Raw genomic sequence first — 25,872 nt, 5'->3', positions numbered from 1 at the left:
TGGTAATTGGCACCTCTTTTGCATGGGGGGACGTGGGGTGGGGGGCCCATCCACAGGATCATTGACTGGGGCAGCACACAGGGACAGGGACTGGTCTGCAGTTTTCCTGTTACTTTTTAAGCCCCCACACTTCTGCCTGGGGCACACAGGGGTGCACACAGCAGTCCCCAGATGAGAACCAGCAGCACCCAGTTAACCCCGGAAATGTAAAATAAAATAACTCCCAGCCCGGAGGTTCCTCCTCTTGCTGACATTAACTGCTGGAAAATAACATCACACAGGAAAAGAGAGGCCACGGGAACGCGGGAGGGAAGCAGCTGATCCGAGTGCACTGAGGGCCCCTTCCCTGTCCCAGCCCAGCGTTTCACACTCATCAAATGGAATATTACGTTTTAATTTTTTTTTTAATATTTTCTTCTTTTTTTTTTTTTTTATAAGCACATTTGTGCTTTGCCAACAGAATCAAGACATTAACAAAGATCAGCTTCTCGGAAGAAAAGCATTTCTATATAACAAGGACATTACACAGCTCAAAGCAGGAAAAGAAAATATTTACAAAATACAAGGTGGGTTTTTTTTTTTGTGTAGTTTTTATAATGCTAAAAGGGTTATTCAGAATTTTCAACCTTATAAATAGAAAAGCACTTCTGCAGAGGGATATGGTAGCGACGTTGTTTGTTGGGTTTTTGTTTGAAAGAAACGATGACGGATCCTTTAAACTAGAACAGAACCAAAACCACAAGATCATGTTGAAAATTGTGAAAACCCCGACCATGAAGCAGTTCAGCGACTATTTCTTTACGATTACAAAATGGAAAAAAAAAAAAAGTCCTTTGTATTTTTTCCCGTTTTTTTGGTGATGTGATTATACATAAGACAGGCACAATGCTAGCAACAGGACAGGGCCCAGGAGCCACACCGTCAGGACCGGGAAGCGTTACGATGGGGACGGTGCGCGGGGTCCGGGATCGCTGCGGGTGCGGCACGGGGAGAACGAACTGGGCTTCAAACTCAAATACCTGTCAGGAGGGGGCACGGCGGGCGCCCCGAAATGAAACGGAACCGGCACCGGGGCTGGGACGGTGCGGGAGCGGAGCGAAGCTGCGGTGACCCCGATCCCCCAGGAGCTGCTCCTGCCTCCATCCTTCCCTCTCTGCCCCCCGCTCTGACACAAGCCCACCCGCGGGACCCCTGGCCCTGACTGCCCGGCCCCGCAGCCGGGGCAGAGCTCCAGCCTCAGCCCAAAGGGCATCCAAGTACTCCGGGAATTCTGCTCCTGCTGAAAGCATCGGGGACTCCTCCCCTCCCTGCCCTCGCCACACACCGGCCGTGCACAAGGTGCTTCCCAACTCCCACCCCTGCCATGCCAAGCTGAGTGGAGCAGCCACAAGGTCCCTCCTTTCCCCCTGCCCAGAATGCAGCCAGAAGCACGGCTGCTCTGAACCAGGGGAGAAGGAAGGGAGAGGTGTCCCCAGGGGCAGAGCGAGGATCAGGGGACAGAATTCCTGAACTACAACCTGGGGCAGGAAAACGCAGGAGGGTGAAGTGCAGGTGGGCACTCTGCAGGTGAGGACAGCCAGACGGTGAAGGTTGCAATCCCAAGACATCACTTTTCACCACTAATTTCACTCCACTAAAACCTTTCAGGGTGGGGGGAGTGGGTTAAAAGAAAACGACACCCTTTTGGTGGGAAAACTATCCCCGAAATCTGCTAGTCAGCTAAATCCTGTGCTCTAGTTTTATACACCTAAAGGAGGGAGGAAAGGGGAGGGGGTCTGGTGGGCTGCTCCCCTCCCGAGGCTTCACTCCGCTGGGAGTAATCTGGGGGCTCATTCATGTGACGAGGAAACATGGAGAAGGAAAAAAAAAAAAAAGAAAACAAGAAAAAAAAAAAAAAGAAAAAAAAAAGAAAACAAAAAACAGTTTCTAAACTCCTTAAATTCACTAAAAACTGTGAAAATTCCCGGCAGGATGTTTGAATATCAAACGCAGATTTTGGAAGCTTTAATGCCAAGAGTTAGTTCTGTGTGTTGGTTTGCTCATGTCTCCCCGTGTGTCTCTATCTGTGCGCTGGCCGCAGGACTGCGGAGCAGGAGGAGGAGGAGGAGGAGGAGGAGGAGGAAGAGGAGGAGGAAGAGGAGGAGGAGGGGGGGGCCAGCGGGGCTCGGCTCTTGAGGCTGGGCAGGCTGGGCGAAGCCGAAGTGCCATCGCACTCGCGGGAGGATTTGCTGCCCGACGTGCGGCGGGTGCAGCGCGAGAGCCGGTCCTGGGGGTCGGGCTGGTCCTCGCACTCCGTCCGGGGGTCGTAGGAGAGCGGGAAGGTGCGGCGCTCCCAGGGCGGCACGGCCTGCGGAGAGACAGTCACGGAACTGCCCTGACACAGCCTCTTGTGCCCACAACCCCTGACACAGCCTCCTGTGCCCACAACCCCTGCCACAACCTCCTGTGCCCACAACCCCTGCCACAACCTCCTGTGCCCTCAAACTCCTGCCAAAGCCTCCCGTGCTCGCTGCCTGCAGATCCGGAGCTCAGAGCTGCTCCCGGTGCAGAGCCCCAGCTCGGAGCAGCCCGGGACACGTGGAGAGGACGCGGCAGCTCCGCACGGAGCCAGCGCTGGCAGCGCTTCCCACCGCCCTGACCCCCCGGGCCAGAGCTCCAGCACCACCACAGGCAGCTTCAGCCTGCCTCCCCACACCGGGGTCACCTGTAGTGCCACCCCCGTGTCCCCACCCCGTGTCCCCACCTGCCCGGCCCAGCAGCACCCACCTGCTCGTCCAGGCCGGCCTCGGGCGTGGAGCAGCGCGTGTCCTCACTGGACAGGAGGCGCAGGGAGTCCCGGGACAGGGGGGTCAGGGGGGCACAGAGCAGTTCGGGGCTGATGGGGCTGCGTGGTGAGTGGCTGTGGGACAGCTCCAAGTGGGAGTGGTAGCTGCCCACCTCAGGGGATGCTGGCTGGGGAGTCGAGGGGTTCCCCAGCTGGGGGGTCGTCCGTCCGTCTGTTGACCTGTAGGACCTGAGACAGGAGCAGATTTGAGAGCCCAGCCATGCTCCCCTCTGCTGCCTGACCCTACCCAGGATCCTTTGGCCCTGATGGGAACATGAGCAGGGAACGCCACGTTCCAGAGACACACCCAGCTCCCTATGGAATCAAGGCACTTCCAAGTGTCTCCCCCTCCCCACACCAGGTGACCCTGGCAGCAGCTCAGGAACTGAGTGCAGGAAATCAGCAATGCTGGAAATGCAGCAATTTCAGCAGCTGGGAGTGAGGGGAGCACAGTGAAACCCCGAGACCTCAGATTTCAACCAGGAATTACCAAAGTCTGAGCCCCGACAGAATTCAGATAAAAACCCACAGGCTACAAGCACAGAAACCTAACTGAGTTCCCAAATCCATGTGCAACTCTCCAAGATGAACTGCAACAGCAAGTGGCCATAAGAAATGGGCTAAAGAAACAGCAAAACATCCCACTCCCCAGGAGCACTGGGAACTGCAGCTGCAGAGGAAACAGGGCAGCAGCAGCAGCATGAGGGGGTTTGACACAGGCCAGGTCTGCACCTGCAGAAGCTCCTGCAGGAACCCCCACGAAGGCAGGCACCGAAACTAAAGCAGCGTCCAGGGCAGGGACAGAGCTGTGGCTCAGCAGCAGCTCTGCCCCAGAACAAAGTGACTCCAGGCGACCAAACCCTCAGTGGTGGAACCAAGGAGAGCAAATCTATTCTTGTGCAGGTTTATGATGAGATCAACAGCTGGAAACAGTGGTGGGTTTAGACACCCACTCATAAAGACACAGCAGAAAGGGAACTGAGTGCCTAGTGACAGTGTCCCTGATCCTGCAGGAACATTGCCACTGCAAGCCCTGTGCCTGCCGCTGGACTCCCGGGCTGGCACAGCATCTCCCATGCTTCTGGAGCAGTGGAAATGCTTGAGAAAGCAGATGGTGCAGCTGTCTGCAGCCAAACTGGGCTATAGCTTCACCCCCACCTAAGCAAGCCCGTGCCCTGCTCCCACATGGGCTCCTGAAGCTGGATGATGCCACACCTTTCAACACCAGCACCAGCTTTCAACCCTCTCAACCAGGATCCCCACGGGCTCCCAGGGGCAGCCCAGTGCTGGACTGTGGCCCCTGGGCAGGGCTGTACCTGCTGCCCCGGCGCTGCGGGGGGACACTCGTGCTCCAGAGCCACCGTGCCCGCTCCATCTCCTCACACTTCCCGTGCCGAGCAGCGAAGGCCGAGTCTGACAGGTCCTCAACCTGGACAGGGAAGGGCAGAGGGCTCGGTCAGAGCTTTCCTCCTCAAAACAACCATCTTTGTAGTTTTGCCGACAATAGTTGCGGTGAGAATTTAAATGTTTATCATTGGATTGTAGAATGTCCTGAGTGGGGAGGGACCCACGGGGATCATCCAGTGCAGCTCCTGGCCCTGCACAATCCCACCCTGGGCCCGAGAGCTTGTCCAAATGCTCCTGGAGCTCTGACAACCCTGCAAAGGATCCACCCTAGCTGTGGGCTCCCTGATGGGGTCCCTGCCTCTGTTCCCTCCACAGATGTTGTTCATTTACCACCAGCCTCATCCCACATTAACTGGGAAATAAAATCCTTCTTACCTCCTCGTTGTCCTCCTCAGGGCTGGCTTTCAGAGCACTGACATCAACTTCACGCCAGCTGCAACACAACCACCACGGGCATCACTCAGGGCACAGCTAGAACCAGCTGCACATCACCCTCCCCTCCCAGTAGTGGCTTTTGGGAAAGGGGAAATTCCACCCTGCCATGAGGAGCAACACTCTCAGACCTCCTTGGTGGTCTGGTAGCTCAGCTGGTGCTTCCCAAGGGCAGAGGAAGCAGAGCAGAGGCTGCTGCATTTCCTTCTCTTCCTCACACAGGCTCCCCCCTGCCCTGCTCCGAAATGGGCCAGGGAAGAGCACAGATGACCAGGAAGAAGAGGGAAGCTGGGAAGATGCAGAACTGCAAGGCTAACCCAGCCCAGGCACCTGCAGAGCTGGGAAACCACTTTGACTTAGCAGCAAGACAACGAGACAACCAGGACTGACTTTCAATTGAACAGACACTGAGCTGAGCAGTTGGCTTTGATGGCCAAGGGCTCCTCAGAGAAAATACTCCCTCATTTAGCCAGTCTCCAGCAATTGTATGATCAGTTTTCCAATCTTTTCCTTATTCCCAAGGAAGAAGCAAAGCACCTTGCTTTCCCTCTGGGGCTGGGGCAGTACCTGGGGGTGAGGATCTCCTTGTACTGCAGCTTCTCCACGCGGGTGGTGGCAGCCACGGACATGGGGATGACGATGTTGTTTATGTCAAAGGAGCTCTCACCCCTCCTCCTCCTCGGCTGCTGCAACAGGGAGAACCACGTGAGAAAGGGCTGTGGGGTCTGGCGTGTGGGAAAGTCATCAGAGGAAGTCATGGATGGAAAGAGGACAGAATGGCCTTGTCTGACCTACGGACACTTCAGAGCTAACATCAGTTTGCATCAGACCAGAGTTCCCCTACTGCTTGCTCCAAGTCCTCTTCTCAACCCAAAATCTACTGCCCCAGCAGGCAAGGAAACCCAAATCCCAAGGTTTGGGTGGCTGCCCAGAGCGAGGATTGACCCTTTGGTTGGGGAGCCCACACAGACCCGCAGCTGCCTGCGACGCTTGAACACAGGAGCTCCACCCCTGAGCCCAGAGCCTGGAATCCTCTTGCTGGGGGAGGGAAACCTCTTCATCTTGCATTTCTGAACACGCTTGTGAAAGCACAGCAGGAAAAGCAGCAAGAGAAAACCAGGGTGGGTGTGTAGAGCCAAGGAAAGGCCTCCTTGAGGCGTCAGCTGCTGAGATGGGCTGTCCTCTCCTCCAAAACACCAAGCACACTCAAGCTGAACCACCACTGGGTTCTTCTGACACCGTGACGTCACAGCTGGTGATGGAACAACTGAATTCTGCAGCGAAGGAACCCAGTGGAACCCAGAACCCCATGGCAACAAGCCTGGAACAGGGGGCTCAAGGAGTCCTGCTCTGCTTCCCTGGGTCACATCCAGCTCAGGCTTTGGCCCAAACCACCAAATGGGGGGCCAGACAGAAGCCAAATTCCTCACTTGGACACCTGTGAGCTCAGGAGAATTAGTTCTTTCTCTGAAGGGCTTCTGCTAACGTGGGCCTGGGAGGATGACAGTGTCTGGTGGAAGAGCTGTGCCCTGTCCCAGAGCAGGGTGGGAGGGAGTTTTGGTGCTGCTCACTCACACAGCTCATGAAGATCTCACACCCTGCCACCCTCAAGCACTGTGGCAGTCTGAGTGTGTCTCAGAAGATGGCCAGAGCTCAGTGACTGCTGGAATTGTGCACAGGTGGAAGATCTCCACCACCACTGCAGTGCCCCGGCCCGTGACCCCGAGCCCATTCACAGCCCGGTGACCCCGAGGCCATGAGAGAAGCTGTCCCCATCCAACTGCTGGGACACTGCTGGGGCTCAGCTCTTCTCCTGGCAGCCCCACACTGCTTCAGAAAGCAAAATCTGGGTGTGGACCAAAGCCAAGGGACTGCTGGGAACAGGAACATTCAGCAGCAGCTGCTGAGCCGATGGTGAGCCTGGAATTGCAGCTGCCATATCCAACACCCACCCAGCAGCCCCAGCAGCAGCTGAACCAGCGGGTCCAGTGTGGCCAGAGAAACACTGAGCCTCGCCCAGCCCAAAACCCGAGTACCAGCGGAGCCCCCAGCGTGGGCTGAGCCCAGAACCCCAGGGAAGGCAGCAGTACTCACGGCGGTGCCCGAGGCGCCCTGGGAAGCGGAGCTGGCGGGAGCGGAGCCCTCGGAGGAGGTGGAGAGCTGCCGAGCTATGGGGCTGTGAGGGGTGGGGGTCACAGCTGCTGACAGGTAGCTCGGGCCGCCGACGTCCGTGTGATGCTTCAGCACTGCACAGGGAGGGGAGAACATGAACAACAGCATTAGCAAAAAAACCCAGCGCACCCAAGGGGCGGCGGTGGAGAGGACAGGACCGTGTGCACCAGAGACGGCCGGTGCTGAGGAGCACTTTGCAGCAAAGAGAAGCACCTTCGAGGGGGCTGCCCTGGGGAAGAAGCAGTTTAGAGCACACGAGGCGTTGCTGTGGTGGCGGCTCGGCCCGAAGCAGTGCGTGCCCCCTTCTCTGGGGCAGAGCAGCTGGGGATGCAGCAAAGCCCAAGCTCCCCCCGAGACACCTGCCCCTGGGGGCCTACCTTCACTCCTCTCAGATGAGCAGTCTCGCAATCGCTTTTTGTCAAAGGCAGGAGGCTGGGCAGAGCGCTCTGGCGCTCTCTCGGCCTTGGACACGGCCGAAAAATCGTCTAAAGGCGGCCTGTGTGCCTTGTCTGCTTGGGCTTTTTGATGGGAGCGCTCTGAGGAGGGGAACAGAGAAAGAGCTATGAAATGCCTGCTTTCACCTCTCTTTCTGCTGGCACAGGAGACTCGGGCAGAGTTTTCCAGCTGCACACACTGTCCCCACCACGGGGGTGCTGGGGAGGCGTGCTCAGACCTGTGGCACTGCTGTGGGCATTGCTGGCACCGAGCACGGGAAGGTCCCTGCACACCTGAGCTGCACCTGCACGCACCTCGACTGCAGCCCTGCCCTAGCCCTGCCTCACCCCCGGGAGCAGGACTTGAAGGCCATCCTCCTCCTCCTCCTCCTGCTGCTGCCGGGGCAGGGGCAGCACTTACTGGCCGTGGTGAAGAAGGAGTTGACCAGCTTGTGGCGGTCCTTGCGCACGGGGTCAGCCAGGCTGGGGGGCACGGGGGCTCTGTGCTTCAGCGACAGCTTCTTGGGAGCTTTAGTTTTCTCGTAGGGCTTGTTCTGCCACTGGGATTTCAACATGCTCTGGAAGTGCAGGCTCGTCGGCACATCTGCAGGAGGTACAGAACGTGGAATCCAAGTTAATCATGCAACACAGAGCTGTGGTCCCAGTAGCCTGCCCCAGTGCCCCCAGTAAGAACAGCCCTCGATGAACATGCAAGCACTGGCAGAAGAACAAAGTTTTCTTAGTCAGAAAACTCCTATGTCTTCACCTCTGTAGGTATCTCCTGTGGTGCTACCTCAGATCTGACTTCCAAGAATCTGAGGTATCTCAGCACCAAATCTAGGCTGGCAGAGAGAAATTCAGCCTAAATCCTCAATCTCAAGTCAAGCCAGAAGCCAACCAGGCACTGCAGCATGTTAATCTGCCTGATGTGGCACCTCAACCATGAGAAGTTGTGTGTGACCACACCTGAGAGGCCCCAAGGGCAGGAGGAACTCCTGTCCAGTATTTCCTCCCAATTTCAGGGATTGGAAAGCCCCAGCAGATCCAGGCAGGGAAAGAGGATGGAGCTGGCAGAGCATGGGCTGGAGCTGGTGGGGACTTGGCTCCCTGGAAAAAGCCAGGACAGCTTAATTCCAAGTACCTTGGTGGCTAAAGCTCTCCCCCAGCCCCTTGCTAAGGAAGGGCAGTCACAGGGTGATGGCAATTCTTTGGCCATCACTGCTGGCCTGTGGGAACATGTCCCAGAAAAGAGGGAGGCCAGGCCAGTCCTTCAGGGATGCTGCCATCCACTGGAGTGGTCAGACTTGGGGAAAATGGCCTCTGCTCTCTGCTCATCTTTTGCTTTCTCCTCCCAGTTCACATCCCACACCATCTGTGCAAGGAGGGGACAGGCTAAGTGAGTTCTGTGCCGTTTGGCACTGCCCTGCTGGCAGCAGTGACACCATCCCTCCTCCCCCTGCTCCCGGGGAAGCAGTGCAGGGCTCCCAGGGACCGGCAGATGGCAACCACAGTGAGCCCAGCGCTCATCCTCCCTCCAAGGTTATTACATCATCCAAAAATTCCCAGCGAGGAATCAAACCAGACAAAAACCCAAAACACCCCACAGCACCCTGGAAGGAAGGGGACCAAGGGGACAAAGCTCTGGCGGAGCACAAGCGCGGGGGTTAAGGGCTCGCTGGCTGTGTCCTGCTTGCCAGGGGAACAAGTGAATAAATGATCTTTTCCTCCTGCAGTGCCTGGCAGTTCTGCCCTTGGCAAACTGCTCTGGAGATCCCGGCTGGCACCGAGAGGGCTCAAAGTGAAAGTCTGCACATGCTCACAGCTGTGCCCTGGCCACCAGGAATCCTCAGCGAGCCCTGCCCTGCGCCAGCCCAGCAGCACCTGGATTCGTGCTCACAGGAGTGCAGAGACACCTCAGCACACACCAACAGCACCAGGGGCAGCGATTTCCCCACCTGAACACATTACCTGGCTTTGCTCTGTGATAGGAACCATCCCCCATCCCAAGAATCAGCCCCAGCCAACTGCTTTAAGCATCAGTGAATAAATAAAAGTTCACCAGCACTAGAAAATGGGTATTCCTGCACAGGTGTTTTAAGCTTTACACAAACTAGTTTTAAATCCAATGTTTTTTAATCTCATGCAGCCAGAACTATCTTCTACCTTGTGAGCCAGCTGCAGGGAGCCCTGAAAATGGAAAGAATATGGGATAATTTGTCTGATGCCCCTGCTGCAATAGCACCCAACAGGTTGTCTCCCCATTTCCCAGGATATTTGATTTAGCACTACAGAGGATCACAAGTGCTGTGAAATCAGAAAATAAATTCCTGCTTCAGGAGTTCATTAAGTTCCTTGAGCACTCCTGATCAGAGCTGTGTCTTTGGGAGGGGAGGGATCTACCTAAAAATAGCACCAATTTACTATTTTAGTCTGGTTTAAATATAGTGCTAATGAAAGAGGCCACACTAATTGCTCCCAGACACTCCCTGCATTTCCTACTGTCACATGAAGTTTGTGAAAAGCTGGAATTTAAACCCAAGCACACACATTAGCCCAGTGACTTATCCCAGACCTGATACCACCATGGGAAGCCAGGCCACAGGTTCCTCCCAGCATGAGAATCCCAGAACAGCTTGGGCAGGGACACCTTCCACTCCCCAGCTTGCTCCAAGCCCCGACCAGCCAGGCCTTGGACACTTCTAAGGATGGAGCAGCCACAGTTTTACACCTCAAGCAGCCATGAACTCCCACCAGGGGAAGGAACCACTTCCCAACCAGTTGAAGAAGACTCTAGACACTACGCTTCCCTTGGGAAAAGTCCCTACAGGAATTTGTGAATAGCCCATGATCAGGGCTGGTTAATTATTCCTCTCTTAATGATGATTAACCCTGAAGCTGTAACACAGGAAATTGAGTGTCCTAACAGGAACATCCCTTCTTGCTGAGCCCACCAAACCATGGAAGATCATTTTCAATTCCTCACAAGATCAAAAGGATTTCCTGCGACAAACCGATCCACAAATCACTTTATACAGATGGACAAACTCATGAAAGCAAATATTTCTCAAGTGGCTTAGAGCCCCAAAGACCCCAGAGCCAGGTCCCAGGAAGGACTTTCCCTTCCGTGAGTGAGGCTGCAGGTTGAGGTTCCCAAAACGCAGCAGAGCCCAGGTGCAACGCTTTCCCAGACCCTCCTGCCCCAGTGACGGCTCTGACGCAGACGAGCAGGTCTGGCTGCGGCCAAGCAGATCTGCACGTCCCTGGCAGCCCCAGGAGGCAGCAGGAGCCGCGCTCACCGTCTGGGAATGACAGCACGGGATGGATGCAGGAGTCCAGCTGGGAGAGGCGCTCCAGCAGCGGGGCGTCGTACTGGATGTCCAGCGCGGAGCTGCGGGCGCCGCACAGGGCGCACGCGGGGTTCACGTCGCAGCTGCAGCGCGCCAGGCTGCCGCGGTGCGCCTGCGGACACAGGGACACGTCAAGGAAAACACCCCAAAAGCAGCTGTACTTTGTACTGTTCCTTCTACATACATAGGTACACACACATAAATACATGCTGTATATGTATATAAAATAGCTAAAATCAAATCTGCATTTTACACATTATACCTACATTTTATTATTGATTAATGTACGATAAAGTCAATTTATTTCTATATAATTTATTGTATTAAATAGCTGTTACGTGATCTTCATAAATATTGTTATAAAATTATACTTATTGTGCATAATATATATGTATAGTATATTCAATGTTAATTCTATCTAATATATAATTTAATGTGTATATATATCTATCTATATGCACACATACACCCCCCCTTTTTTTTCTCTACCTTGTACGGAACCTGATAATTTAGTCTGGCCTCACGAGAGGATGCTTTCACTTTGCATAAACACAACTGAAAACTGCAACTTACCAGCACAGACAGTTTAACAGCTGCTAAATTTGACTAAAAGTGTTTAATTTTATCTAGGTTGAAACCTCATTTATAAAAACCATGAGGCAGCACAATTCTGCTGTCATAGAAGGGGCAGAGAAGCCATTTTTAGTTCCAGTGGGTCAGAGCCATCATTATATGCCAGGAGCTGACACTTGCAGGGACATCTACAGAGTGACAAAGGTGGTTCTCAACTTTGTTCCTTAATCCAGGACAGAGTCACAATTCACAGATTTATAGATTTGATACAGACTTCATTTGTGTGAAACCACTGCAAGCAGACACACAACTGCATATAAACCCCATGCAGAGAAAACAACCCCTGATTCCCCACCAAAATGGAAGAATGGATCAAACTGGATCCTGCAGAAGCATGCTCTCAGTCAGAATTATTCAAATAATTTCCATAAATGACTTGAGGGATGGGAGAGAATATCCACTGCAAATAACACTACATTGGGAAGGGCTGCTTGAAGCAAAGAGCTGGAAACTCACTCCTGGTTACAAGTTAAGAGAAATTATCTAAAATAAATCAAAAGTAATTCACTGAGGGCAAATGCAAGAAGCAAATGCAGTCCCCAGAGAAGAGGAGCAATGACGTTGCCACCTCTGGAAGTTCTGCCCAGAGGATGTGGAGGTTGTGATGGATCCAAAAATGAGCATGAATCAGCAGTGCTGTACCACTGCTGGGAACTAATTAATTAATAAAAAATAATAAAGATTAAGCCCACAGGGCTTTCTAACCAGGATGGCTGTGCAAGGAGAGAGGCAATCCTGCCACTCTGCCCACGTGTGAGCTGAAGGGTTGCCCCCAGCTTCGAGCACAAATTCCCATAAATGTTTGTACCGAATTGTGAGGAAAACAATAAAAACATTACAAGATCAAAACAATGCATGTGCAAAGCTCAATCCACAGCCACTTAGTGCTGGGCAGGGGAGTGGAGGCAACTGGACCTTGTATTTCTGGAGCAGGACTTGGCCATGACTCAGCTGTCTCTGGAATGACTGGAGGAGGGCTCAGAAATCCCCTGCTCTCTGGTACTTTCATCCCTGGAACTGCTCTTCTGAACCATCTCTGATTACCAAATGTGTTTGATGACAACAACAAAGATCCAACACAGAATTTACAGCAAATTCTTCGGGCATTGAGTGCACAAGGCAGCACCCACCACAGCAAAGTTCAGCAACTTCCAAATCACTGAAGATCTTGCAGGTAATCACTGCGGAGCTCTCCCAGAAATACCCCAGATAAAACTGCAGATAAGTGATCAGTTAAAGCTGACTCAGCTGAGGAAGAATCTATTTTGCTCAGAAAAATGCTGCTTTTGGAGCTTCTCTATCTGCAGAGTGAAAGCCCCCCAACTCTTGTGGGAAAGTTAGACTTGAAACACTTGGTCTCAAAGGTAAGTGGATTTCTGCCATTATGGTTCTGCATGCACAAATAAAGACCCTTATTTCCTTCATTTCTCACAATTTTCCCTCCAACTGACAGTTTATGGTATTCCTAAGAGAAAATAAAAAGGATTAAACATGGCCCTTCCTCATATAGGCAATAAACTGCATTTCCATTGAATGAATTCTGCATTAGGGAGAGGAGTATAAAAAATAGTAATAAAGAAAACAAAACAGGAAGAGACAGGGCATTCATCCCATGTATGCCCGGGCAAACAGCTGTGCTTTTCCTTTGAGCAGCAGCAGTGAGTGCCTGGGGCTTTGCTAATTCCTGTCTCAGAGTTAAGGTTTCCTGATACTTGACTTCTCAGGGCTTCTTTCTCCTGCTCTGACTGTGCCACACTGACCTACCTGGCCTTGAGTTCACCTCAGGTTGGTTGGCTTAAGAAAAGTCACGAGTTCAGCATCTTCCCTCCCCAGCGACAGCTAAGAAAAATCTTCCAACCCGTTACAACCTTCTCCTTCCTTTCTCCTTTGTTTTTCCAACAGCCTTTACAGCCCTGCTGTCCTACTCTTCCTTCCTGTTGTTTTTTTCCATCTTTACGAGAAAAATAAGAGCAGAGAAGAGCCAACTCACCTTTTTGGAAAGGGGCATGATGGTGCTGGGTCGGACGAGCCGCCGCTTCTTGCAGCTGAGGACGGGGCGGGTGCGAGCGGCCACGCACGTCGCGTCCGCGGGGACCAGGGACAGCCGCTGCTTCTTGTGGAGGAGCTCCTCGGCCTCCTGGCCATCTCCCTGAGCGTGTTCTGCCAGGCCAGGCTGCAGACTGCCCCAGGCGAGAGGAGAACAAGAAAACCCTAGTTATTGATGCAGCACTTCCAGCAGGTTCGTGGTTTGCACCTGAGCAAACACTCCAAGCTGAGTTTAAAGCTCTGCAGTTCATGGCACAACAGGTTTTATTAAACCAACTCCATTTTTTGCTTTTACTTCAGTCACAGTCCACTCTCCCAGGACTGAACCTCTGACACAATACCTTTGGAAGCTCTGAACAAAAAAACAGCACTGAAAGTCACAGAGCAAAAGCCACGCTAGACCTGAACAGCTTTAACCCTAGAATTCAGCTTCCTCCAGAATGAGAGTTTGGGGAATCTTAGGACCAGTGGTTTTCATAAGTCTAAAAGCCAGAGAACACACAATTTTATAGAAAAAATATTTAGCCCTGATGTAAACTTGGCTCTGATGGATATTTGAGGTCTCTACCTGTGCCAGCTCCCAGCAGTGACCCCAGAAAGGTGCAGAGTTAACATCAGCCTCTCCTAGGCACAAAGGCTGCAGCAGCCCTGGCATCAATACCCCGTGCCCCGAGCAGATCCCAGCGCAGCAGTGCCTCATCTACGGAACCTTTTCATGTCTGTTCTACAAGTGTTTCATTTCTAAAAATGCAAAACATTAAAGCCCTGTGGTCTAAGGCTGTGCAGTTCAAAGGCTACAGGGATACAAAGGGCTCTGTTACAGCCTGCAGTGTTCCAGCTGCAGCCATGGGCTCCTTGATCTGCTCGCATTACATCGGTGCAGGATCCATCCATCCCTCCCTCCCTTTTCCCCTCTTTTCCCCTGCCTCCTCAAGGCACTGAACAAGTGCAATGTTTTTCAAGGGTTCTCAAGTGGTTCAACCCTGTAGCATCAGGGAATGTCTTTCACTTGTTTTCATTTACCCACTTTGAGACTTTGTCAACAAAAGCAGCCTGAAGAAATAAAGAATTTAGGAACTTTCACTCCCCAAATCAGTGGGATTCCTCTGTTACTCCAATAAAGTGGGTCAGTGGTTACAGACAATTTCATGAGCAGGGCATTAGTACCTTTGAATCACACAGTTTGCAGATGTATTAAAACTACTCATAAAGAAACAAGTTTTGCCCATGCTCAGCGCACAGCTGCCTGCAGGGCTTGTTCATATAAACACAGCTCTGTTTAATTCCATTTTCAGCAAAACAATGCAGCAGAAAACCTCAAGCAAGCAATCTCCTCCAAAATGTTTCCAGGCATGATCTACTACTGTACTTTTTTGTAAAAAGACCCCATGAGTACCATTACCAACCCAGTCACAACCCAGTTTCAGCCTGGTTTCCAATGGGACATTGCAAAGATCATAAAAACAAACTCTTCTAGAATACCCAAGAGCTTACGTGTTAATAACTCCATTGACGGGTCTTGGTGCTCCACAGGGCTTGGTGGGATGGGATTCAGGAGTATTTGCAGCAGAAATACCCAAGCTTTCTAGGGGCTGGGATCCAGACACACTCTAAGGAAGGGTGAGAAAAATACAAATAAGTAAAAGCTTCTTAAATAGCCAAAATTATTATTACTGGGTTCTAGTTGAGGATTCTGTACTGTAGCCATGGATTTCCACACAGGTTTGAACCAGGGTTCAGAAGTCACTGTATGAACAGGAGACCAGGGACATAAGGAGATCTTAGGGACAGCAAGAGGATGGATACATGGCAGCTCTTTCATTCCAAGATCCAAAGGACTTTAATTCCCCTCAGGCAACCAGGAGCATGAAAGGCTCAGGTTTTTAAGGAGATTTTAGCATTTTGTCTCCATGGTGCAAACAAGTTCATCACCACCTGTAAACCTCTGCAGTCTCTCCTGCAGTTTGGTTTCTGTTCTGAGCCATGTGGTTGAAAGCTCCTGCCGAAGCACTCTGGGGGAAAACGGAGGGAGGGAGAGGGGAAATGACTTGCAAAACTGAATTTGCATTTTAACTTACTACCTGTGCAAACAGAGTCCAAACAGTATTTTAGGGAGTGTTTTAAATGAGTGTGAACCCAGGCTGTGGAGTTGGGATGGGAGCAGGGCAAGTCTCTAACGCTCCAAGTGCTGCATGAACACAAAGCTGGAAACACCTTTTTGGTAGAGCAAAGTGAGTAAAAACTGAGTTAAAAACACTGTGCTCCCCAACCCCTTCTGCCTGAGGTCTGAAACACAAACCCGCTGGCTCTAAAGGGAGCAGCAGGATTGCCACCAAGCCTCCAAGGACACACTGGCTTTGTACCTCCCACCAGTGACATTCCTGCTCTGGATCCTGGTGCAGCCCACCAGTGTGTCCATACCTCCAGCATTCATCACCTTCAGCCCCTCTCGTGCAGTCCCCTGGTTTTGCTGTCAGCCATGCTCCTCCCCGGGGTTAAACTTTATTTCTTCCTTTGTGTGGCACTTCCTACACTCCCTGCCCTGTCTCTCGCTGGGGTTCCCCCTTTGAGCACACACAGTGGTGATGTGGCTCAAGTACCAAGAAAAAAGGCAAAAGCAGAGCTCTGAAACCACACAGATGGTCAGCCAAGGCCCCTGCTTGGCCCAGACTCCATCCCCAACACACAATCTGGATTGTGGTGATTAAATCTTCCCAGCAAACACCCCCAACTCAATAAACACAAAAGCAGGCCATGGCAGTGCTGGATTAACGGTTTCCAGAAGAGGAGACACCTGAGTCACCCAGGGAAGGGCAATTTCAATGACACAGACAACTTCTGCCTGGGCCTGTTTGAGGAACTTCGCAGGGGTTTTTGCACTTCTGCTAAAAGAGATGTTTCTCCTGTGGGGGAGCAAAGACAGGATGAGACCATCTCTGCCCCACAGAGAGATGGAAGAGCAAGATCAGATCACACCTGAGACATCAGGTAAACTCAGCACCCCAGCCAGGTGAACTCATGCAGGAGCTGAACACATTCCCTCTGCTTTCCAGAGCCTTGGCAAGGCTGAGCTCCACGTGACACCCGCCAGAGGCACCCCTGGTGCAGCAGGGCGGGTACTCATGACTCACAGGCTCTTTTGAAACCCTTTATTTTCTTCTACAGAAAGGGTCTTAAAGGAGGAACTTCTTCTCCAAGAGCTTGCTCTGTCTCGGTGGTTCAAGATAGGAACAGAGGGGCTCAGCTGCTTCCTGTGGAGAAGCTGGGAGCATCAATCCAACGTGCATTTATCAGGAGCAGCCCAGGCTCCCTTTATCACCCTGAGGTGGGTGTACCCCGGCACACGAGCACAGCCAACACCTCCTGTGCTCTCACTCTCACGCCAGCCCCTGGAGCTCCTCCCAAGGCCGTGCTGTCCTCCAGGGCTGCCTGGGCAGCCAGGCTGTCATCCAGAGCAGCTTCCACAGCACCAGGATCACAGCCCTGCTCCTGACTGAGCTCTTCTTTGTGCTTTGGGTCTGCAAGTCCAGGTCCTTACGATCCCTGGAAATCTTGGGGGGTGAAGATTCAGTTGTAGACACTGCTGTTGCACATCAGGGCAGCAAAACAGCTGCATGTGGACAGGCAGTCATGAGACAACACCAGGAATGTCCCCTGTATTCCCAAAAAACCCTAACAAAAGCAGGCAGGTTCAGACCTTCACCTGTTACTAGAAATATTTAATTAGGGGGCAATATCAAGTGCAGCCCCTGACTACACAAGCAATCCAAGGAACCAAAATCAACAGCCAAGTAATGTCTTCAGGGCTTCATGTCACTTCCACCTTCAGACAAAAATGTTTTTTCACCTACTGAGCTTCCATTTCCCAGAAGATATTCCCGGGCCTTATTTACAAAGCCCTTCCCTCTACTGGTGACAGGATTAATTCCTCCTGGGGATTATCAGCCCCATCCCACGTAGGAAGCCGATGCCCAAGGACACGGGTCCGGCCAAAGGAGGCACTCACAAGAGGAGGAGATCCAGGGGAGCTGGGGATGAGACAGGATGGATTCCTCCCTTTGCTCCACGTAGTACATGTGTCTCTTACTCTGCCAGTTTGGGGGAGAAGGCCTGGAGGGTGCCAAAATGATAAGCACCCCTCCAGGAAGGGCCCAAGAGATCCCTTTCCAGTAAGAGCCCCCACGGCACGGGAACGTCTCTGGGTAATCTCTGGCTCGGAGCAGATCAGGGCTCTGACTCAACACCCCGCCCTAATGAGCAGCCCTAATTAAGCACAAACCCAGGGGCTGGCTGCCGGAGGCGGCGGTTCCAGGGGTGACACTTCCAGCCCTGTCACAGGGAGTGTGCAGTGATGTGGGAGTGAGTCCCTGTGGAAGGGGAACAAACACCCTTCCAGGAGCAGGCCAAGAAGACACACAGTGCTGCAGGAGTGGCCACAACAAAGCACCAAGTAGAACCTGCAGAAGTTTCAGGGACCACCCTTCTCCTCCTGCTCCAGCACAACTTGCAAACCCTCCATTTTAATACATTGATGCATCCCCCAGGATCCAAAGCAATCACAGGCAGGATGAACAGTACAATCAAGCCTTCAGTCTGTGCCCTACATTTCTGCATTAAATAATAAATACCTGGCACTCTGCACAGTTTCCAGTGCATCTCGCTGCAATTATTAGTGCCCTTTCCAAGGGGGAATGCTCAGGCAGATATTAAATAGGCACATCTTTAGCAGCCTTTGCTAATCATGCTGCTCTCAGTTTGAGGTACTTTTCTTGCTGAAGGGAAAGGATTAGTTAGGATTTTAAAGCTTCACAAAATGCTAATGCATATTACAAAGGTGCCTCCAGGAACTCTGTTCTAAAAGGTGTTTAAATCCCTTTGTTTATTACCCCAAAACAACACAGGAGGGGATGAGCTGCAGACCAAGATCAGTGATTCCCACCTGGAGTCACAGCGAGGAGCTGCTCCACGAGGCCAGTCCCATTCCCATGGTCTGAGCATCCCTCTGCCCCCAGCTTCAGGGATGAGCCTTTCCTCCCCAAAACTCCCTGGACCAGTCACTCCCACACTGGCACTCACCAGCCGGTCGGCCCCAGGCTCCAGCTTAACTTCAGCTCTAACGGGACGGGACGAATCATCTACTGCAGGGTCAGGGGGCGACGCTTCACCAAGAACTATCAGCCCCTGGAAGAGAGAACAGGAATTAACTGCAGATGCTTTGGGCTGCACAGGGACACTGCACACCCACCGTCCCCACAGCCCATGCCGCACAGCAGGCAGGCCCTGCATTCCCACCACGGCTTCCTGACGCGACGCCAAACCCAGGCCCCTGCTGGCTGGCTTTCCCTGACACCCCAGCTGAACTCAGGGAGGGAAGGACAGAGCTGGAGCAGCTCACAGGCCTCTGAACCCTGCCTGTGCCACCTGCCAGCCCTGCCCTCCTCCCCCGTGCCAGCCAAGGCAGAGGAGCTTCCTGCAGGAGCACAGAGCAGCAGCAGCTGCCCTTGGAACTCCCCAATCCTGCACAGTGAGCTCACCACCACAGCCAAGCAAACAGTCCTGAGCAGGTGACAAAAATCTACCAACTTGTTACTCTGAGATTTCCCCCTGCCCCCCAAGAGGAGAGGAAAGAAAGACACAGCTATGAACTTAGCACAGTGGCTGAGCACTGTTTTATCAGGTTTAACATATGCTGTCCTGTTCCTGTTTAACTGAGCTTAACCTAAAGGCAGGGCTGCTTTGCTCTCAGAACAACGCAAAGTGAAATAAAAACACTGTAATTATGCATATTTTGGGCTATATTAGAACAAAGGAGAGCAAAATATACAAGGGATTATGGAGTTGGTGGAACCTACAGACTATGAACACAGCTCAGGACAAAGACAAGCCCCAGTCAGCAGCATTTGGTCAAACAAGGAACTGTGAAGGGGCTGCTCAGATCAGGAACAAGAAGATCAGTCACCTGAAAACAATTCTGGAGGTTGCACAGTGTGTCACAGCGAAGTGAGCCTGGAGGGAACCTGGGCACGTTATCTGGAGAGAGGACAGAGCCACAAGGCTTCCCTCAACAGCCTGCTATTTTTAAGTGCCTGCAAACAGGGTATTTTACAACCAGCTTCGAGCACACGCTCCCTGATTTGGTGTTTTCCTCCACTTCTCAGCAGGCTCCCACTGAGCTGATCCGGATGTGCTGAGAGCACAATTCCTGCTGAGGCTCCCAGGCAGCAGTTTACCCTCAAAACACAGGGTTATTTTTGACTGCCTCGTCCTTCCCTTGCTTTGATCTGACACAGCAATGTGTCTTTCTTGAAGGGTACACTGGGCTGTAAACTCTAACATATACAGGTAATTAAACTAAAAAAGAATGAAATCAAATTTCTTTGAACTTTAGAACTTGTAGAACTCTGAATTCCTGCAGCAGCTACATTTTAACCTCCTTACGGCCCAATAAGCTGGAGTTAAGTTATATTGATAGAAAAAACAAGGTGTTCCCAAATTCTTTAACTGTTTTCCTTGTACAATTTGAAGCCAAATCCATTCCAACAAGCTCGTGTGTTACTGAAACACAGGGTTGTTTCTCTAGTCTCCTATTCTTGTTCCAAGCCCTTTTAAGACAGTCTCTAGTTTTTCACTGGTGCAAACAGAATCTGTTTTACAACCATCCCAGAGCTCAATGACATCAAGATAACGACAGCTGGCTGCAAGAGTAATCTCCAGCAAGCCTCATCAGAGAACTCGTGGTTCTGTTTTTTTCTTCTTCAGGCAGAACAGCCACTACCCAAAACACTCAAGTTCTGAATGCCCCTGCACCTTAAGCAACATGTTTTATCTTCAATTCATGTACTGGGGTATCACAGTTGAGTTTTGGTTTGAACAAATCAAAGAGGATGATCCTATTGGCCAGATCCTCCTTTCAGAGCTTGTGGCTATGTTATAAAAACACAGGGATGTTTGTGACCATTACCATGCCACTTCATGAGCCTGTCAAGTTGCCATCACCTGGTGAAAGCCCTGAACCTTCCACATCATTACATGAGTTTTCTTGTTTCTTACATTACTTAACTTTTAGCATATAAATGTTCAGCTATTCTGTATTTTGTACTTAAAACCATGCTGCACCATCAGCTTTAAGACAGAAGGAGGATGATTCTTTCTGAAGAATCATTCATTTGCCCACTTCCCAGAAGCCTTCTGCCCTAATCTCAGTAATGGATTCTGCTCACAAGCCGTGCTCTTCCACCTACTCATTTAGAGCCCTCACTCACTCAATTAAGCCTGTTTTTTCTGCACAGCTGCATCAAAGTCCAGTCTCCCTCCCCTGCTTTCTACCCCCTGGAAGCCTCTCCCCACCACCCCCAGAGCAGCACACATCTTGGGAAAGGCGTTTGCCAGACTGAATTCCTGAGGATCTCTCAGTTGATGCAATACCAGGAACCTTCTTGCCACAAACTCCAGACATTCCTTCCTCCAAGGCCTGACATTTAGATGTGCATGCCTGAACAAGTCTCCGTAACAATCCCTTCCTCATCCCTTCTCTGCTCACCCCCATTCTCCCACCATCTGAGAGCAATGCTAAAAAAAAATTACTTCCACAGACAAAGGTCAGCACAAAAAAATTATCTTTTTTTACGGAACAGGCTCAATTTTAAGCCTGTTGAGATAGCATCTGAACTAACTTCCTCCACAGACCACTCCCTTTTCCACTAAATCTCAGTTGTTTTTACCCCCATCTTCAGCTACTCCCAAAAAGAAAGAATGGGAAGGTTTAAAAAAAATATTAAAGAGAAAGGCTTGAGTGATGGGGAACAGCATTACACATGCAACAGCACCAGCTCTGCTCAGCACCAAAGACTGACTCTGAAGCAAGGTATCGCTCCCTTCACGTTATCATGCTGAACCAGGGACAGGAATTACACTCAGCCCATGCCAAATTGCATTACAATTAGTCACAGCTTTGCAATCTGCTCTGGGAGAGAGGCAGGAGGGAAAAAGCATCAGACTTCACATCCACACTCTCCAGTGTCAGAGGGAGCCATCAGGAGGCAAAGCAGAAGCACGGTGCCCGAAGGCCTCCTGCCCTCTCCTGCTCCATCTGCTGCATCCTGTCCCATCCTGCCCCATCCCTGCTCGATTCCTGCCCCATCCCGCTCCACCACACTCCATCCTGCTCCATCCTGCCCCATCCCTGCTCGATTCCTGCCCCATCCTGCTCCATCCCTGCTCCATCCTGCCCCATCTGCTGCATCCTGCCCCATCCCTGCTCGATTCTTGCCCCATCCTGCTCCACCACACTCCATCCTGCTCCATCCCTGCTCCATCTTGCCCCGTCCTGTCCCATCCTTCCCCATCCCTGCCCCATCCCACTCCATTCCTGCCCCCTCCTGTCCCCGCTGCCCCTCACCTTGTTGGCTCTGATCTGCTTGTAGATGTCCGTCTGCTGCCGGATGCGGTACTCCAGGTCCGACACGTGGGCTTGGAGCCAGTTCCAGCGGCTGACGATGGCGGCGCGGTCTGCTGCCCACCTCCACTCTGCCCTCCGCCTCCTGCAAGGCACACAGCAGTATTCTCAGTGTGATTTTCATTACACAGGCCACAGAAATCCAAGACAGATCAAAAGCTGCATCCTGGATGGCAGGACTGATACCATCTCACCCCTGCTAATAATTACCAAGGAAATTACAGATGTGCTGCAAGGGCCATGTCTCTGCAGAGCAATATTCCAACATCTGCTGGCACCCAGTGACTGAAGTCTTTAAAAAAAGTCTCTGGCATCGGTCCCCAAATCCACCTGAACGCAGCTGACACCACGTGGCCACAATTAAACCCCAGTGACAAGTTTCACAACCACCACTGCCGGGTGGAGCGGACCAACAAGGCCAATTTAGCACAAGCTGCTCCCCTGCAATGGCGTGCTGCACAGGACAGAGCAGGCAACAGCAAAGCAAACCTGATTTCTGCAGCTGATGGATGGACCAAGCAAATAAAGAAGCCAGGAAATAACATCAACTGTCATCAAAGCACCCTCAATCCTTACTGCTGCACTCCAGGGCGGACAGGAACACAGAGATGGTAAGGAATGGATAAATCCACAGCTCCACTTTCCACATTAAAAGCCACAGTATCATGAAAACATACCCTAAGCATACTGATTCCTGTGGATAAATATTACGGCTTCCGAGAAAGGAAGAAACCCTGACATGGTGTGCAAACAAAGCATCAGCAGAAAGTGCTGACAAATCCAGTGTTTCTGCACAAAGCCTTTGCCACATCTGGATGCTTAGCAATTAAGAAATTTATCACAAAATAATTCCCTATGCCCTTCTCTCCCCCTCCTTCTGTGTAGGAATTTTGAACCAGCCAAAGCATGTGGGGCAGGGGAGCCACAGCAATGTCCAGATGTTTCCTCCAAAATCAAACCATAAAGTCTTCTGCTGAGATTAACCCATTTCAGAGCTGAAACCAGCCACGACAGCAGAAGCAGCATGTGGTCAACGAGGTTCTGTACTGAGGCAGCCCCAGCTGCAGAGATGGGAAGCAGCAGAAATCATCAAGTTCTTCAAAAAATCTGCACCTCTTGGGCCTCTGCCCTGATTTAGGCATAACTGCTACCAAATGCACTTGCCTAAAAATGAAATAAATACAAAAAAGTCCCAGGGTTATTACAAGTTTCAAATCAACTAATAGAAATACCCTGAAAAGAAGGAGTTGCTACTTCAAACTGCAAGTGAAACACCTGCATTTAGAACAAGAAACATTATCCATACTCCTGCTGGACCTCTGGCTGTCCCTGCAGAGCCAATGTAGATGAGTCCACGTTCCCACAAAACAGGCAACAGCACCCACTGCCTTCTGCCCTCCCAGCCTTCTCCAAAACACAGGGGTTCAGGTCCTTCCCTCTGGAATACTGCCCCGTGTAAAACCAGATTTCAGCAGTCTGCTCTTTGGGGAGCCACAGAGTCCTGGGAATTTTTAGAAGTAAGTTTTAGAATCAAATGGTGCTGAGAGTACATCTGAAGTGCCAATTCCCTAAGTTTGCCTCTCCCAACATTACAAAGCACCTCTTCCTGCTGGAACACTGGTCTGTGCTGATAAATACAGCCTATTCTTTCACTGAGATTACAAAGAAACTGAGATTAAGTATTGAAAGAATAGTTCTCAATCCATTTAGTTTTTTAAGTAACATGGCAGCACAAGCAGCAGCAGACCTGCTCTTCACCTTAAAATCAGGACACATCCTACCCCAGAAAAACCCACTGGATTTGAACCAAAAATAACTCAAGAAAGTGAAACACGGTAATGTACACTTCATCCTCTGACACCCTGCGGCAGCAGTGGAGGAGGGGAAGAACAGAATGATGGCTCAGCCACACTTTCCAAAACAGCACCAGCGTAGCGTTCCTATATTTAGAACTGAGCCTTTCCCAGTTCGGTCCCACCCTTCCCTGCGAGGTGCTGGCAGCAACATCATGGGATGGATGTTCCCTCATGGGGATCAGCTCTGGGACAAGGACCTACGGATATTCCTCAGCTTTAATGCCTCCACAAGCTTTTTGTGAAAATAATTCTCTGCTCGTCTAGCATTAGAAAGGAGCAACCACGCCCAACACAGAGTGATGTCCTGCGGTGACTACTGGGGATCTGAAACCTCCACTTGCTCCGGGAGAGGAAAACCCTCCCCTTTCTTTCTAAACCTGAAGAGAGTCTACAAGGAAAATGGAGAGGGACTTTTCACAAGGGTATGGAGCGACAGGACAAGGGGGAATGGCTTCAACGTGACAGAGGGAAGGGTTAGATTGGATATTGGGAAGAAATTCCTCCCTGTGAGGGTGGTTATGCCCTGACAGGGATCACTTAGCTCCATCCCCTGCCATGGGCAGGGACACCTTCTACGGTCCCAGGCTGCTCCAAGCCCCACCCAGCCTGGCCCGGGACACTTGCAGGGATCCAGGGGCAGCCACAGCTGCCCTGGGCACCCCATGGACAGGATTTCTTCCCAATATCCAATCTCAGTCTCAGTTTCAAGTCCCTCCATCAGCCCATCCACCCACCAGTCCATTCTGCTTTCTGCTGAGTTCGTGCAGCTGAATTCCAACCAGGCAGACAGAGACAGCCCCAACAAACGGAGGGAATTAGAGATTAGCAGACTTATTTTTCACCAGGAGACTGCCCTAGTAAAGGCCCAGCTGCAAAGTGAGCAGAGCAGACCCACCAGCTGCTGCTAAAGCAGCGTGGTAATGACATGGAGCAGCACAGAAAAATGGAGCTAGAACTGATTTCAGATCGGAGAGTTACAGGCTGGAGGGGAGCTACCTTATCAGATCCACTTCTAGGAATCAGCAGAATGAATGAGAAACAGCCACTGGGGTCTGGAGGGAGATTGTTTCTGCCACTCCAAGCACTTGAGCAAACCCAAACCATCTTGATATTAAATGAGGAATAACAGGTCACGCTGGAAGAAAGAGTCGATGCCAAAAGAAAGAGAAACACAACACAGAAACACTGAGAAGCTCTGCAGGCAGCCAAGCAGGCTGGGAGCTAGAACAGCCATGGGAGGGGTTCACTGGGAACCAGAGAATGCCTTTGGCACTGATGCCAGGAGGCAGCACAGCCCAGGGCACCAGCAGCTCCCAGAGCCTGGATGCTCACAGATTAATGCCACAAGATGAGGCAATAAGCTCCAGCTTTCCAGGCACTTTCCATATGGCTCCCCTCCTCCACTCTGCGTATTCCCAGGGGCTTTGCTGTCCCCTGGAATGCAGTCACCTTCCAGTGCTGGATCGACTCTCCTCTTTCCTGCACAGCTTTGGACAGCAGAAATCACGTCAGAGTGATTCAAAGCTCTGGGGTTTGAGACTTTCCTCCAGGGACACCCAGCTCAGTCTCCCTCACCTTCCAGAGGCAAACTGGGAATGTTTCAGCCCCTCTCACAGAGGAGCATCACCATGGCCCTGGGACAGAGCCCAGGAGATGCAGGATGGGACTTTTCTTCAGTAAGACAACCAATTCAGTTGCTATTTTCCACTTTGCTTCTGTCCCTGTATATTCTTCACATTCATTCTTCACCTCACCAAGCTTTTACCCTATTATTATTATTATTATTATTATTATTATTATTATTATTTTGGATCAATGCAAAACCAGATTAGTGTGCAGAGCAAGAGTTAAAGCTGTGCCAAACCCACTCTCTTGATGACTCTGAGGGAGGAAGAGAAAACCCCACAAGGCTCGAGAACAATCTCATTAGCTGATCGTAACATTTCTGCCTGCAAAGAAGCCAAAGTGAACAATTTGTTCAGCTGAACACCCGCCCCCACCCCTGGACAGAACCATCAGCTTTGAAGGGCTCTTTATTCCCAGCATGTGCTCGGCACTCTGCTGAATCTCCTTCCAAGCTCCCCTCGACTCATTCATTCCCATATTCACACAAACCCAGGACCTCCACAGGCTGGGAGTAAAGACTTATTTCCACTGAAAAAAGCCCCCACTGCTCAGGGAAAACTTGGGAGGACAAATCCTAAAGCATGAGCAGGGCTAACCAAGCTCCTGCCCCAAGACCGAAGCGCCCGGTTTCTCAGCAGTG

General features: G+C 51.4%; 1 protein-coding gene across 7 annotated transcripts in view; it reads right to left on the bottom strand.

The window, feature by feature from the left end:
- Window positions 1-1,989: 1,989 nt before the first annotated feature.
- Window positions 1,990-25,872, bottom strand: part of KANSL1 (KAT8 regulatory NSL complex subunit 1) — a 73,758-nt gene continuing 49,875 nt past the window's right edge. For 2 of the 7 annotated variants that reach the window (XM_077788353.2, XM_077788352.2), the window contains 13 exons: window positions 21,694-21,835; window positions 18,372-18,476; window positions 14,790-14,905; window positions 13,240-13,429; window positions 10,566-10,728; window positions 7,691-7,873; window positions 7,213-7,371; window positions 6,758-6,909; window positions 5,231-5,349; window positions 4,607-4,664; window positions 4,141-4,253; window positions 2,767-3,013; window positions 1,990-2,347 (listed from right to left, as the gene is read on the bottom strand). In XM_077788353.2, coding sequence (XP_077644479.2) covers window positions 2,060-2,347; window positions 2,767-3,013; window positions 4,141-4,253; window positions 4,607-4,664; window positions 5,231-5,349; window positions 6,758-6,909; window positions 7,213-7,371; window positions 7,691-7,873; window positions 10,566-10,728; window positions 13,240-13,429; window positions 14,790-14,905; window positions 18,372-18,476; window positions 21,694-21,835 — 2,035 coding nt within the window. In that variant the 3' untranslated portion in view covers window positions 1,990-2,059. The remainder of the gene's footprint in view (window positions 2,348-2,766; window positions 3,014-4,140; window positions 4,254-4,606; window positions 4,665-5,230; window positions 5,350-6,757; window positions 6,910-7,212; window positions 7,372-7,690; window positions 7,874-10,565; window positions 10,729-13,239; window positions 13,430-14,789; window positions 14,906-18,371; window positions 18,477-21,693; window positions 21,836-25,872) is intronic. The other 5 variants (XM_085561629.1, XM_077788354.2, XM_085561630.1 and 2 more) reach the window with 3 other exon arrangements.

This window comes from Lonchura striata, chromosome 27, assembly GCF_050655825.1.
Source record: "Lonchura striata isolate lonStrDom1 chromosome 27, ASM5065582v1, whole genome shotgun sequence".
NCBI lineage: Eukaryota > Metazoa > Chordata > Aves > Passeriformes > Estrildidae > Lonchura > Lonchura striata.
This window is presented reverse-complemented; position numbering and strand designations above follow the sequence as displayed.